The 14,005-nt window shown below is 43.0% G+C and overlaps 2 protein-coding genes across 6 annotated transcripts in view; one reads left to right on the plus strand and one right to left on the minus strand.

The window, feature by feature from the left end:
* Positions 1–472: 472 nt before the first annotated feature.
* On the plus strand, positions 473–2,839 carry mlana (melan-A). Of its 2 annotated transcripts, XM_015942152.3 has the most exons (6): positions 482–579; positions 769–820; positions 955–1,047; positions 1,198–1,294; positions 1,710–1,817; positions 2,235–2,839. In XM_015942152.3, the coding sequence occupies exons 3-6, from the start codon at positions 959–961 to the stop codon at positions 2,301–2,303; spliced, it is 363 nt and encodes a 120-aa protein (XP_015797638.1). In that variant the 5' UTR covers positions 482–579; positions 769–820; positions 955–958; the 3' UTR covers positions 2,304–2,839. The 2 variants fall into 2 exon arrangements, with proteins under 2 accessions (XP_015797630.1, XP_015797638.1); XM_015942144.3 differs by lacking the exon at positions 769–820 and having other exon boundaries at positions 473–579.
* Positions 2,472–14,005, minus strand: part of LOC107373981 (uncharacterized bromodomain-containing protein 10) — a 30,485-nt gene continuing 18,951 nt past the window's right edge. For 2 of the 4 annotated variants that reach the window (XM_070552768.1, XM_070552769.1), the window contains 9 exons: positions 13,087–13,201; positions 12,747–12,947; positions 11,094–12,670; positions 10,938–10,999; positions 9,322–9,411; positions 9,111–9,226; positions 8,806–9,008; positions 5,489–7,438; positions 2,472–5,148 (listed from right to left, as the gene is read on the minus strand). In XM_070552768.1, coding sequence (XP_070408869.1) covers positions 3,161–5,148; positions 5,489–7,438; positions 8,806–9,008; positions 9,111–9,226; positions 9,322–9,411; positions 10,938–10,999; positions 11,094–12,670; positions 12,747–12,947; positions 13,087–13,201 — 6,302 coding nt within the window. In that variant the 3' untranslated portion in view covers positions 2,472–3,160. Of the gene's footprint in view, positions 5,149–5,488; positions 7,439–8,805; positions 9,009–9,110; positions 9,227–9,321; positions 9,412–10,937; positions 11,000–11,093; positions 12,671–12,746; positions 12,948–13,086; positions 13,957–14,005 lie in introns of those variants that run through there. The other 2 variants (XM_015942124.3, XM_070552767.1) reach the window with 2 other exon arrangements.

Raw genomic sequence — 14,005 nt, forward strand, 5'->3', positions numbered from 1 at the left:
GCACTGGCTAAGAGCTATGAATACACTTACAACCCACAATCGGAACCATCAATACAAAAACAATAATAAATAAAATAAATTGAGCTTGAGGTACAGCATTCTCTCTAGGTTTAAAATCATGTTGTGGTCTCCCTCTTGTGGACAAAAATAAAATGGTTTTTCTCATTTCCACCCAACTGATTTCACTATTGTGGAAATAATTTGAACATTTAAGACATTTTCTGCACAATAGAATGTTTTCAGAGTATAAGCCAATCAAACTGGCTATCAACATATATTTGAGAGTGATTAATTGTCCACACATACACACTCACTTCTTCACATGAAAGGCCAGCAGCTGATGTTTGGAGTTTCACGAGTGAGCAGAAATGAAGCTTTTTGGGCTGCAGGGCTTCACGGTAATTACTTCATTTCAATGGATTTAACCATGAGTCTGGAACCCGTGACGGTCATGAGGGGGTTCTGCCCCCCACTGCTTTCTCGAACACCAAGTGAAATGACTCAGAGCTTCTCAGACCTAGTGTTGAGAGCAGGCTTTCAAATCAGGACAGGTTTTCGCTGACATCCAAGAATAATTTGGTAAGAAAATGTACCTTTTGTCCTACGTTTTCTCTGGAAAAGAATCAGGGATACGACTGGTCCTTAAAGAAAATATTTAAACTTAACTAGAAACTAAGCAGGCTGCAACAGGTGTCTGTTCTAAACTGGAGGGACTTACCAAAGGCTGCTATCTTTAAAAATTGACCTAACTGACATTTCACTTTATAGGACTACTTTCACAGTGACTTGGTGACTCCAGTGTAGTTTTATCCAATAGGAGGTCAGAATTACTCTTTAACTGGATACTTTTGTTTGGTTGTAATGACAGCAAATGTCAAAACATTATTTTTACTTCTATTAAGCTAAAAAAAAGTATTATGTTGCCCCCTGAAGTACTCTCCTGTTGACTTTCAGCTTGATGTTGTGCAATCGTACAGACGGGATGCCTCGTGGAGACTTCAACATCTATTTTGCGAGTGGTAGAAGAGGAAACGTTCGAGCTGAGGAGTGTGTTATTTTCTATTTATGCCGTTTTACACCGGCAGGTTTCACACACACTCCTGGTGGTATCTTAGACGTTTGCACTCTGGTTTACAGGCAGTAAAAACAAATGCTGCACTAAAAAACAACTAAAAACGTGCTGTCGATTCATTCCAGAGCGGTGGGCATTGCTCTCCTGGTGGTGATCCTTGCAGGCCTCTTCATTCTGGGCTGCTGGTATCTCAAGAAGAGGAGTGGCTACAGAATAATCAGGGTGAGACAATTATCTTCACTTTAACTATTTTTTTTTGTTATTCCATCTTATCAGCCTACATATTTAAAAAGTAAAACCTGCTATTTATAAATTCATTTATTTAGTTGTAGTTTGTTCTTTCTTTCTTGTCCCTCTTCTACAGCAGGGGCGTGTCCAGGGAGTGGCCTGGGGTAGCACATGCCACCCTTAGATTCTGATTGGCCACCCCAGGTGCCACCACACTAATTTGCCTTTAAATAGGCTTTTCACTGTCCACATAAAGCTTGGGGCTAAAGCAAAAAATAAAAGCATAACCATTGGTGCCACCCATGCACAAAGTTGTGCCTCACCTGGGCCACCCCATTTTAAAAGATCTGGACACGCCACTGTTCTACAGTAAATTAGTCTTTTTCTTTGTTTTGTTTTTTACCTGCAGAACCCAAGATCTGGATCACCAAGTTTCACAGGAGGACAGTACTCTGAAGCCGGACCTTCAGCAGATAACAAAATGCCTCTCACTGACTTTGGGAGTTTCCGATCCGCGGTGAGTCAACTTAAATAAATAAAACAGCTGATCTTATTTACAACTGCTGAGCAGTCTTTTGTACATATTATTCTTTAGCAGCTTGAATACAAAAACACGTGAACATTTTGCTAACATTCAGGACAGAGAGCCCTTGTTCAGAGTTGTGAGCAGCATAGAGCATGTGAAGCGAACGCAATGCAGCAGATGCCTGAGGGAGATTATTTTGTCACCAGGCTAGGCAAAAGGTATTAAGAATGTCTCATTCCCAGGGAAGGCAAGAGAGCCAGAGGATCAAATCAACTTATATTCACTACTACTACTTTACTATGTGTGTATGTCATAATGCAATTACAAAAATCACCTTAACTAGAATATATGATCAGTAATGTTATAGAACTCCAGTAATCATTTAATTTAAACTTTCTATTTTTTTAGGTACCAAATGCTCCTCCTGCCTATGAAAAAATCTCCTCAGGAACACTCCCACCTCCTTACTCCCCGTGAAAGATGGACAACTACAGGATATATGGAGAAATGGACAACACTAAGACCAAACTAAGAACTTATTTGATGAAATAAGACATTACTGTCAATGTAGTTCCTAATCTTTAGTTTCAACAAACAAATGCAAAAAGACCTCACATTCTGGCTTGATAAGAATCTCAAACATGCTTGTTCGGGACAGTTACAATGTTTATTTTCATGTAGAAATGTCCACTGTTGTTAAATGAAAATGTACCTAGTAAATATTACTTTTGAAATATCTATAATGGTAAAAATAAATAAATGTGACTCTAAAATATTTACAGACTCAGACATGTAGTACAAATCCACGCATTGGTTAAGACTGCTAGAAATGATAAATGTAGTTTTCAAACTCTTGCTATTTGAAAAGAAAAAGAAACCATGACAAAAACACGTAAAAGGATGTAGACAGCTGTATTTTTTCTGAACAAATCTAGAAGAGCAACTTGTAATAATGAATAGTAAACCGCTGGATATGTCTTGAACCAATATCTAATAAAACTGCAGAAGCTCAACTTGAATTTTTTTTTCATCTACTTCTCACCTTACGGATTTGTTGTATTTACTGGCCATGAAGTGAATCCTTGCAAGTTTACAACATTCGTCTCAAGAGGATTCAAGTTGCCACTTGACAAACCCACAGCATACAATTTCAGTATGAAAACACAAGTTCATGTGGAAAATCATTTAACCAGAGGGTAAAATACTCTGCCTAAAATATAAGATGACTCAAAGTATAACTGGAAGTAGCTATTGGTAGAGGGAACAAACAGACATCCTGCCAAAACGAAATGAAAACAAAAACAAAAGAAAATCAGTGTTCTCACTTCGCTGGCTCAGTGCTGTTCTGTTGGTTCACTGGTGTCTGCCCGAAGAGGGTGTAAAGAGGAATCATGTGTTTGTAGTGCTCCAATAGAACTGTTGGAGGAAACCACCAGTGCATCAAGAGGCTTGGGGGAGGCATTCAGATTTGCTGGATTTACCCGGCACTGAACAGTACTCAAAACGGCACCATCAGGACTAACGAGCAGCTTGGATGGTACTCTGGTGTGTGTCCCCAAGGCTGAGATCTGCACAGAGTCTTTTCTAAGGGCTTTATTTGCCGGTATGACAGGTCGTTGGATGGCATTTCTTGATGCCATAGATGTGATTGGTTGCACTGGACTAACTAATACAGCGGTGCTTGCTGGAGCAGCCATGTTCGCAGGTGCCATTTCAAAGGTGCTGACAGTGCTCCCAACTGGTGGAACAGTAGCAACAGGCAGTTGCTTCATCCTGGTCACTGTATTTACAATTGTTGGGACACTCATTGGTGGCAGTATTTGTGTCTTTGTACCAGAAAGCACCGGTTGCAGAACTGGTAAGTGGTTTTTGATCAGAGAGTTTCCTAGCCCAGTTTGCACTAAACTCTGTGGATGAACAGTCGAAGGCGCCGCAAATCTAACTCCAGTCTGCTCTGGCTGTGTAGTGGGTCCAAGACTCATCAATCCAGCCATTTCCTGGCCAGGAAGACAAGGTGCGTCTGTAACCGTCTGAGCTGAAACTGAGCAGAGAGGTGAAGAAACAGGTATAACAGGGCTAGAAAAGGCGCCCGCTGATAAGCTGGGAAATACAGGTAAAGATGATAAGGCTCCTGACAATTTGGGCAAGGGAGTTGATATTGGAGCTATTGTAGAAGAAGATGTAGTCTGGGTAATTGTGGCAGCAGGTATTCCGATTGTGGCTAGTGATGAACCAAGAGCAGGGGCACTAGTTGTTACTGGGGAAACGACTGCTGGTACACTGCCTAACCTTGGCGGGGAAGAAGCTAGAGTGGATGTACATACAGAAGGTGATCCGAAGTTACCTGCATGGACAGATGGGAACCTGGGAAGAGCTGATACTGCATGTGTTTTGCTGGTTATCTGTGTTGAACCCAGGCCAGATGCTCCGAGTCTGAATGGTGTGACATGTGGTGCACTTGGTAACAAAGCAGGTGTGCATGCAACTAAAGAAGAACTTACAGCTGGCACTAAAGGCAGCTTGGCTGAAGTTTGGGGTAAAACTGGTGCCAGAGGGGTGAAGTTGGTAGGGCTTTGCCCTTTGAGAGCTACTGATGGCCCAGTGATGGTATGAGTGGCAGTAGGCACTTGTGGTTCAGGGCTAGATATAATAAGTACATGACTGCCTGGACCCAAGCCCTGGGGAGGGACAACAAATCGTGCATTGTTGAGGAAGATTTGTGTGCCAGCAGTAAGATGCGTAGAGGTGTTGATGATAATCTTTTGCTGAACTGTCCCAGTAGTCAAAGTGGGGAATGAAGCGCAGGTGCTTGGTGCGAAAGAGAGGGTTGTTTGGGTTTTATTATGAGCAAGTTGAGAAGAGGGAGGTAAAGCTACGTGCTCTTCATGTAAAGTGCTTTTGAAGAAATGGGGCTTAGGGTGAAGTACAGATGTCCAAGTTTGGGCTGGGCTACCCCCTGCAGAATTGGTTACCTGAACAGGAGAGCTTCTGGGCGATATACTTGTAAGGATACAAGGGTCATTCTGGTTCAGATTTCCTTTAAGCAGGCCAGGACCAGTAGAGCTAGTGCAGCTCACCTGGGAGATACCAGAGATGGCGGCTACCCCCTGGAGTGGAGAGCTGGTAGGAAGAGAACTGCAAGTGCCAAGCTGGGAGGAACATCTTGTAGCAGAAGTTGTGAATGAGACCTGTCCTGTGGTGATGGCAGCTGTGGAAAAGCTTGTCCCCAATTCAGACACTGGTGTGGTTGTTGAAGAACAATGTGACAGGGCACCGATCGTCTGTCCAATAGAAGTCGTCTTTCCTAACGAGAATGCAATGCCTAAAACAAAAAATATTCTAATTAATATTTGTGAATGATATTTAAAGATTTGGTTATAAATCAATAATGAGCTGAACTGTATTCTTCTTCTACACACTTTAGCAAATTCTATTTGACTGGAGTTTGTCAAAGGCAAATTGGACTAGGTGAATGCAGCAAAGCATAACATTTTCAATCAGCTCCCAATCTGTGATATACAATATTCTTGGTACCTCATAAAACACAACTACCTTACACCACATTAATGTTTAATTTACAATCTAGATCCGACCAGAATAGAAAAAAAAAATCAGAAAATTAAACCAGAAAATTCAAAAAATCAATCTAACACCAAACTTACTTGAAGGCATTGTCATGTTGTTGGCCTTCGGCGATGCCTCTGGGCTGGAGCTGGCATTTGTTGATGATTTTGTTGTTAGAGTCTGACTTGATACTGAAGAAATCATTGACTGTCCACTCCCGGTTGCCATCACCTGCTTTGGTAAATTTCCCATGAAAGTGGCAGTCGAGGTCACAGAGGGCTGACTGATGAGCACAACCTTGGAACTGCTGAAAGATTTTGGGGATGAAGGTGTGTTTTTTGAAGTGGCTTCGTTTGGTGTCATGGAGGAAGATGGTGTGACTAGAAAACGCTTAGTAGCCTGGGGACTCTCATCTGCACTGGGTCGTTTTGCACCAGCCTTTTTAATGAACTCTTGTGTAAGAACTTGCGAAACACCACAGCTACTTAGTGATGGTGCACTGTTATTAAACCTTGAAGCTGGAAAAGAAGAAGCAGAAGTGGATGTGGGCACCAGTTTGGAAATCTCTGTTTCAGCCATAAGACAATTAGAGATTTTAGGGCCTGGACTTAAAGCAACATTAGCGCTTGTAGTTTGGCTGTCTTGGCCTGTCAGAGGAATGCGACCAGTGAGTGTGGTGGGTGTAGAATTTGTAGGGTTGGGACTGTACTTTTGGGCTGTTGAGATACTTGTCACTGTTGAGGCGGAAGATGGGGGTGTCTGAGAGATAGCAGAAGCAGAGAAGGTAGGTAATGCCTTGGATACAAGAAAGGCTTTTAACTGAGGAGAAATGGTGATAATTGGACTGGTAGGAAACAAACCAAGTGTATTGTGGTCTGAGGATGTCTGGACCTTGACAATGCCTGTGTTGCCTCCTCTAGTTGTTACCAGGATGGACTGAGAGCCACGAATACACATGGTCTTTAGCTCCTGTTTAGGTTCTGCCAATTTAACAGTGTCAGCAGAAACTTTCGGAAGAGTTGTGACAGGTGAAGTTGTTGGTACACTACCTTTTGGTGTGGTGGTTTGGACATTGCAAACTTGTGTTTCATTATATCCTACAGTGTTTAAAGTCCCTTTTTGCAAGGGAAGGGGGAAAAAAGGACCAAGATTTTTCCCAGGCTTGGCATCTTTTAGTGTGTCCACATGTTGAACAGTGACATTACTCTCAGGGATGCTAAAACCAGGCACGTCGGTTGATATACATACAGGGCTAGCCACCGTAGAAACTGTAACCTGAATGCCCTTCGATTGTTTTGGATTCAAAATGGGTTTTTTTGTTTCAGTTTGTTTAACGAGAAGGTTGGAAGGCAGAAATACCACCTGCTGCATAACCTTCTCTGCAGTTTTCTGGTCCAAAACTGAATGAACAGACATCTTGACTGGGTTGCTGTTGTCTTTTCTTACAAGGTGACCAAATCCCTCAGGTGCCTTATACACTACTTGGACAGGACTTTTTTGTTCACTTTGGGATGTTTTGGCCTGTGGTGGTTTAGGAAGAGCAGCTGCTTTTGTACTTAGCTGCTCAAGGACTTGTGTCTGCTGAGATGACTGTGCCGTCATTTCCTGCAGGCTCTGTTGGTAAACGGATGGGAAGCTTTGTGCTTTTACAATTTTGGGGTTGGCCACTGTGGAGGTAGAAACCAAAGACCCCTTTCTCTGTTCATCTGCACTGGAACTTAAATCAGCTGGTCTTTTCATCAAGGTCACTTTGTTTCCCACGCTCTTGGCCAGCAGGGTCGGAATGGGCGTGTAGCCCTTGGGTAGTCCACCAGTCAGGTTTAGAATGGGGTATTTGGGTGACAGTGAAAGATGTGCTGGTAGACCTGGTGTCCACGCCGGATCCCTGGATTGATTCATTTGGATTGGCTCCAATTTTAACTCTCTTCTCGACTCCGCAGTAGTGGTGCAAACACCTTTCTCTTTAATGGTCAAAGGGTGTTTGGGGTGGTTGGCAGGTTCGCAGGTTTCTTCTGCAGCAGACTTGGCAACAAACTCCGTGGTGTTTGCTTAGAACAAAACAAAGATATTCATTAGATTTATAAAATTATGTTATCCATTGAAATGCTTTTCTGCAAGTCAATCACACATCACAAGATTGCTCATGTATGGGGCAAAATGAAGTAGTTGCACCTGTTTGTTTTAGAAAGCCAAGCTCCTAAAAGACAACAAACACATAACCAGAAATTGCCAATTATTCCACAGAAATTATGTGTATTTAAATATTTGGCTATATGCAGCTTTTCTTTGATAAAAACAACAAGCTTGTTGTTGACGATGCAAGTAAAATCTCAAGTTAAGAGTATTGTCAGGATTTTTTATTTTCTCACGAAATTCAATGACAAGATGAATAACAATAATAATAAAGGAGTGGTAATCTTTAACTGACATAAAAATATAAAGCAAGATTGCTTAATAATAACTACATAGAATTTACCCAAGCCGGTAATAACGCTAAACTGTTAAATGGCATTTTATTATGAAAAACCAGGTTATTAACGAGCATTTTCTGCTAGCTGCCTTTAGCCCCATGGTTGTAAATAATGTTGCTAAAATTCTAACAATGATACACGCTGAATATTAAAGGTTGAACATGGAACGCGGACAATCTGGTTAACTCTGGTGTTCAGAGGTGGCATCGCAACAACAGAATTAATTTTGCAGCCGTTGGGATATTGATTCACTGCTGACACGTTCCAGCACCATGTTCAGTGACAAATTATATAGGATAAGGACTAATTTATACAAATAAGTTCACTTTACAACAGCATTTACCGTCAGAACATCTTGTGGGCTCAGAAGCAGCTGCTTGACTTGTCTCTGTCAGTGCGCCCCAGAGCAGCTTTGGCTACATGGTAGCTCATCTCCATCGGTGTGTGAATGTGTGTGTGAATGGATGAATGATACACTGTAGTGTGAAGCGCTTTGGAGTCCTTACTCTGAGAGGCGCTATACAAGTGCGGGTCATTTATCATTTATTAAGTCTGCCATTTTACACAATCCCAACCTTGCCTCGCTGAGTGGACTTTTTAGCACAAAGGTGCCCTCTAGTGGCTGGTAGATATAAACATAAACCCAGTGATGTGCCCGTCAAAATAAAATTTTAATAAGATTTTTTTTTTGTTTAACTTTTAAAGTGAAAATTGCACATACATTCTTCACACCTCTAAACGCCTCGTGGAGGTTTTATTTTTTTAAATATATCTTTTTATTAAAATGTTCCATATTCCACCTTTAGTTTCAAGTGTCCTATATTTGATTACATTTTTCATAATTAACAGTGTCATTTATTTGCATTAGTCAGGAAAAAAATGTTATCTTACTTTACAGTGACCAAAATATGAACATTACGATCGTTCCAAAACAGTCTCTTTACCTCCAATCCAAAGGCCTCTGGGAACGGCATGTTCCTGGTCGTTCTCTAATTCTACACAACAATCCTTCTCCAAGTCCCTCTCTTCATAATCATAATCGGATGATGATGATGATGATGATGATGATGAAACACACTCCTCACGCACAAAGCTGTTGTACTCTGGGTGCTTCTTGAAATCATCAAACTCCTTCTTTAAACGAAGCCTGCATTTGCAGAACAATAAGTCTGTTTTAGCTGACCTAAGTTTTTGAACAAGCATTTCATAAAAAACTGTATTATGTAACTTGAGAGCTGAAATTACAAACCTGTTTCTTTGGCAGGCCTTAACGAGTTTGGGTTCCCATGGTAAAAGTTCGTTCAAAAGTCTGATCAGAGTGCTGTGGAGTTCTTTCACGGCTTCTTTCTTGTAATACCACCGACCCTGCCGGTCAACACAAGGAGACAATATTAACACGGGGCTCTTCTCTGTAGACTTTTGGAACAAATCATCTGGACAGAGGAATGACCGTTACCTACCAATCTCTTCTTCATGCTCTCCAGTTCATCAAGCTCATCTTCAATCTTACTGATAAGCTCTCGTAGTTCATCTAGACTGCTGCACACCAACTACACAGGACAACAAATGTAATGAAAGACTGTAAACCGTTCCTTTGAAAGGACTTTTTAAATTATTCAGTCATTTAGGCTACAGAAAAACAAAAAGTGTTCATTACAAAGAGCTTGAGCCGCATGGCTAATGCACATTTAAAAAGCAGCCATTTATTTCACTTTTATTTTATTGCAAACAGACTAAACCTAATATTGTGTTTAGTCTCATCTGCATGTCAGATCTGCTTTACATACTAAAAAACGTGATGAGATCATAAATGCCGTTTCAAACTGGTTATTTTAATTACATTTGTCACAAAAGAAAATTACAATAGCAGTTCTTATAACTGTTTCATATAAACTTGTACAACTGTTATAACAAAAATTTTATCTTTAGGGTTTTTTCTTAAGTTTTTATTTCACTTTATTTTATTTTATTTTATTTCTGGAGCTCTTCCAACAATGTGTTTCATGAATGTGTTCACAATGAAGTCTCAACGGCAGCTTAAAAACACTACAGTGGACTTTACGTTGACGAAAATCAAAATGCTTAAAACTTCTCTGTGCAAAAATAAAAGATTTCTCTGGACTCAGGACCTCAGGAAACTTAAAATAAAAGTCACATGTAGATTTGTAGAGAATCAGCTCCTCTAAATCTGAGACCATGGTCTTGAATCAGAAAAGGATAGAATGTGTTCTCCAGGTCAGGGATGAGGTCCTGCCCCAAGTGGAGGAGTTTCTTGGGGTCTTGTTCCCGAGTGAAGGAAAGATGGAGCGTGAGATTGATAGGCGGATTGGTGCTGCGTCTGCAGTGATGCGGGTGTTGTATCGGTCTGTCGTAGTGAAGAGAGAGCTGAGCCAGAAGGCAAAGCTCTAGATTTACCGGTCGATCTACGTTCCTACCCTCATCTATGGCCACGAGCTTTGGGTAATGACCGAAAGAACGAGATCGCAGATACAAGCGGCCAAAATGGGTCCACAGGGTGGCTGGGCTCTCCCTTAGAGATAGGGTGAGAAGCTCGGTCATCCAACAGGGGCTCAGAGTAGACCTGTTACTCCTCCACATTGAGAGGAGCCAGTTGAGGTGGCTCGGGAATCTGGTTAGGACGCCTCCCTGGTGAGGTTTTCCAGGCATGTCCAACCGGGAGAAGACCCAAAGGAAGACCCAGGACACGCTGGAGAGACTGTCTCTCGGCTGGCCAGGGAACTCCTTGGGATTCCCCTGGAGGAGCTGGCCCAAATGGCTGGGGGGAGGGAAGTCTGGGCCTCCCCGCTTAGGCTACTGCCCCCTACAATTCTAATAAATCATTCATACTAGAGACCACAGCAAAGCCTTTGTGCTCCATCCATGAAGATATAACAAAATCTTTTAAGTTTGTGGAAAAGAGCATTACAATAAATAAATCACAACTTTTGGGGGGATTGTAGGGACTGAAACGCCAGAATGTATTTTACTAAAGTTAAAATGTGTATCTGGTTCATTTGGTTTGCCAGAATGACAGTTTAGAATCCTTTTTTTCTGATTTGTGTCTAAGTGCATTTACCTTAAATGATGGGAAAGGGGGAGCAGCTTCTTTAGCTTTCTTCAGTGACTCAGCTTTTTTCTCTGTAAGCAATAAAACCAGATAGGTGAAAAAAATCTGGAGATAAACGCAAAAGTAAAGGAGTGGATTTACATCAGCATTAATAATCTTTCTCACCAGTCTTGTGCTTTCTCTTCTTCTCTTTTCTCTTTATCGTTGTGGCAGATTTCTGAGCTGAAGACTTGGCAGCCTCGGTCTGGGACAGCCTCGTCTCTTCGTGGAGCAGCAGATGCCCGCGCTCCCGTTTGACTCCCACCAGCTGTTCCCCTGCCCACTTTTTCTTCCGCTTCTTTTTGTTAGTCCAGCTCTTGTCATTCACCCTCTCTTCACTGGAGTTTTGAGTACTCTCAGAGGACAACGGTGTTGCTAGTCTGGACATACTGCAGCAGTAGATGTCCCCTGCAGATTTAGCATCACTAGCTGTGTTTTTGCAACATTCTAAACAGGGGGACATTTGGTGTCCCTGACTGGGACTTACTTCCTCCGACTTCACTCCCAGGAGTTGAGCCAGGGATCCCAGACTTGCTGAGGAAGCAGGCGACCGGCCCATATAACTGTGCTCTCCTACATTCAGACAGGGATCTTCAGTTTCTGCTTTGAAGGTACGTTCAGAAGCCAGTGAGAAGACTCGCTCCTGCATAGATTGCTGCCCCACAACTGAAATCTCATCTTTCATTTTTACATCACACTCCCCAAATAGTTTGCTTTTTGTGACAACCAAGGAGTTAGCATTTTGTTTTGCACCTAATTTAGAGTTGTCACAGGAGTGTCCGTTGGAGGATCGTAACTCAGACGGGGACCACAACTGAAATCTGTGTTTATCTTCTTGACTGTTGCCTTCCAAATTTTTGATCAGGGTCTCTGTTGTCCTTTTTACAAAATCACATTCTTCTGAGTTTATCTGTGCTTCATCGTTTCCATCTTCTTCACTTTTTATTACATCCGACTCTTCACCCTCTGTCCCGGCTTCTGTTTCAACTCTTTTCACCAGAACAGAAGGAAAAGGAAAAGCTGGAGGTGTGCTGGGGCTCTGGCAGTAGATCCTCAGGTCTGCTCCACAGAAATGTGGGAAATGTATGTAGGCATTTTCTTTGCCGTCATAGCCTAGGATGGACTCCCTACATTCATGGATGGGTTGGGCCAACACGGCGTCCTGTACGTCCCTCTGTGTCTCATAGACGTGGTCACACAGGCCCTTCAGAAGCCAAACCCGCTGGTAGAAGGGCAACAAATGAAAGGGTTTCTCCTCCAGAGGACTCGCCTCCCCCAGGATGCTAAAGAACTGGTGACAGAGTCCCAACTGCTCGGCGCGACGAGGCTGATCGCGGGAAGCCCCGATGGCTCGGTACCAGCCTAGAATGCGTTGCCTCAGCTCCGACTCCCAGCGGCGGTACGGCAGTGCAGGCCGGCGGTGCAGGGTCGCCCTCCGCTGTGGAGGGGACAGCAGGGAGGACATGATCTTGGACAGGAGCAAGCTGCAGCGTGGCATCAGCAAACATCGTTCCAGCTCAAAAAACACTATCTCAGGGAGGTTGAGGGCAGTCTGAGCGAGGCAGAGAAAGTGTCCGACAGCAGGGAGTTCCCACACGGTGTCCACCGTGTGGGGGGAAGCTTGGGATAGCAAGCCCTGCTCCCAATCCTCCACCTCCTTGGCTGACATTTCTTCTGCCTCTTTCTTCTCAAGCTCACGTTGCCTAAACAAGTGCAGAGCGAGGGATTTATTATGGTTTGCACAAAACTTTGAAACTTTTCTCCTAAACAACCACTGACCTCTTTTCTTCCTTGGCTCTCTGCTGCTCTTCCAGACGTAGCGTCTGAACCATGACAGATTCATGCCCGCCAACAGTAGCTGTAGCAAAGTATCGAGATGCCTGCCTTTTCCTCGTGGATGTGCCCCCCGAGCCCCGCTCCTCCTCTGCACCAAAACGCCCTTTTGAAGTCATGGCCAGAGTTGTTTTTTCTCGCAGCGTCCTTGTTGGACAGATTGAGAGAACGACAAGCGTCACTATAGGTGCAAATCTGTCACATTTGTTGGAGTAGTATATTCCACAATCACATCTTCCAAGGCCGAATAAACATCTGAACATTAAAAAAAAAAGCATCTCCATACCTGGAAAGCAATGTAAGTTTCTGCTCCATCATAGTTTCCAGCTTTTGAGCCTGCTTGGAGATCCAGTGGTCCACGCCGTAATAGCGATAGCAGTTCTCCAACATGAGCCTGAAGTCTGCAACAAACTCCGTTATGGTCTCGTATTCCTGACTGATAAACTTCTCCTCTATCCTCTTCAAGCACATGGACTGCCTGAGCTGAGACTGAACACGGCCCTGATGCTCTCCATCACCATGACGGGTCTCATGGCGACCGATTGGATGAAGAAATGAGCCGGTGATTCCTTTGTGCTTGTCCGAGAGAAAGCTAGTAAATATCTTATAGGCTTGTTGGACCTCATAGTTCATATCATCCTCAAAGCTATCTCTGTTAGAGGAAATGCAGACCTCGGGCAAGAGGGAATCACTGTCAGGAAACTCTGACACCAAATCGTTGCTCAGAGTCAGATGTTCATGCCCAGCAGTAAAATGTTCCCTGTCTTCAGAACAGCGTAATCCTAACAGAGCCTCCGCCTCACAGGATCCATTGCTGAGCCTGTCTTCAGATGGGTTATCTGAGCTGTTGCTCGCCCGTTTGGATTTTGAAGACATAATGCGAGACGTGGACTGTTGAGGTGCTGAGATACGGTCTAACGCAGTCCGATCCTGCTTAAGGGGCCACTTCTGGCTACAGTCAGCGCCGACTCGGTCTGTCATGTCCTCCTGATCCACTACACAGGTGCCTACAGATTTATTTGTAACAGGGGTAAAACGTTGATTTCACACCAACATAAGTTGAACGTGTTTCAATTAGGAAAAAAGTAAACAGGACGGACAAAGGTTTATACTTGCAGACTTCCTGAAGGTGTCAATTTAACAACATGATTATGATCACTTTAACTTTGCAAAAATAACATTTGACTTGTGCAACTAATAATTTT

This window comes from Nothobranchius furzeri, chromosome 6 (genome assembly GCF_043380555.1).
Source record: "Nothobranchius furzeri strain GRZ-AD chromosome 6, NfurGRZ-RIMD1, whole genome shotgun sequence".
Taxonomy (NCBI): domain Eukaryota; kingdom Metazoa; phylum Chordata; class Actinopteri; order Cyprinodontiformes; family Nothobranchiidae; genus Nothobranchius; species Nothobranchius furzeri.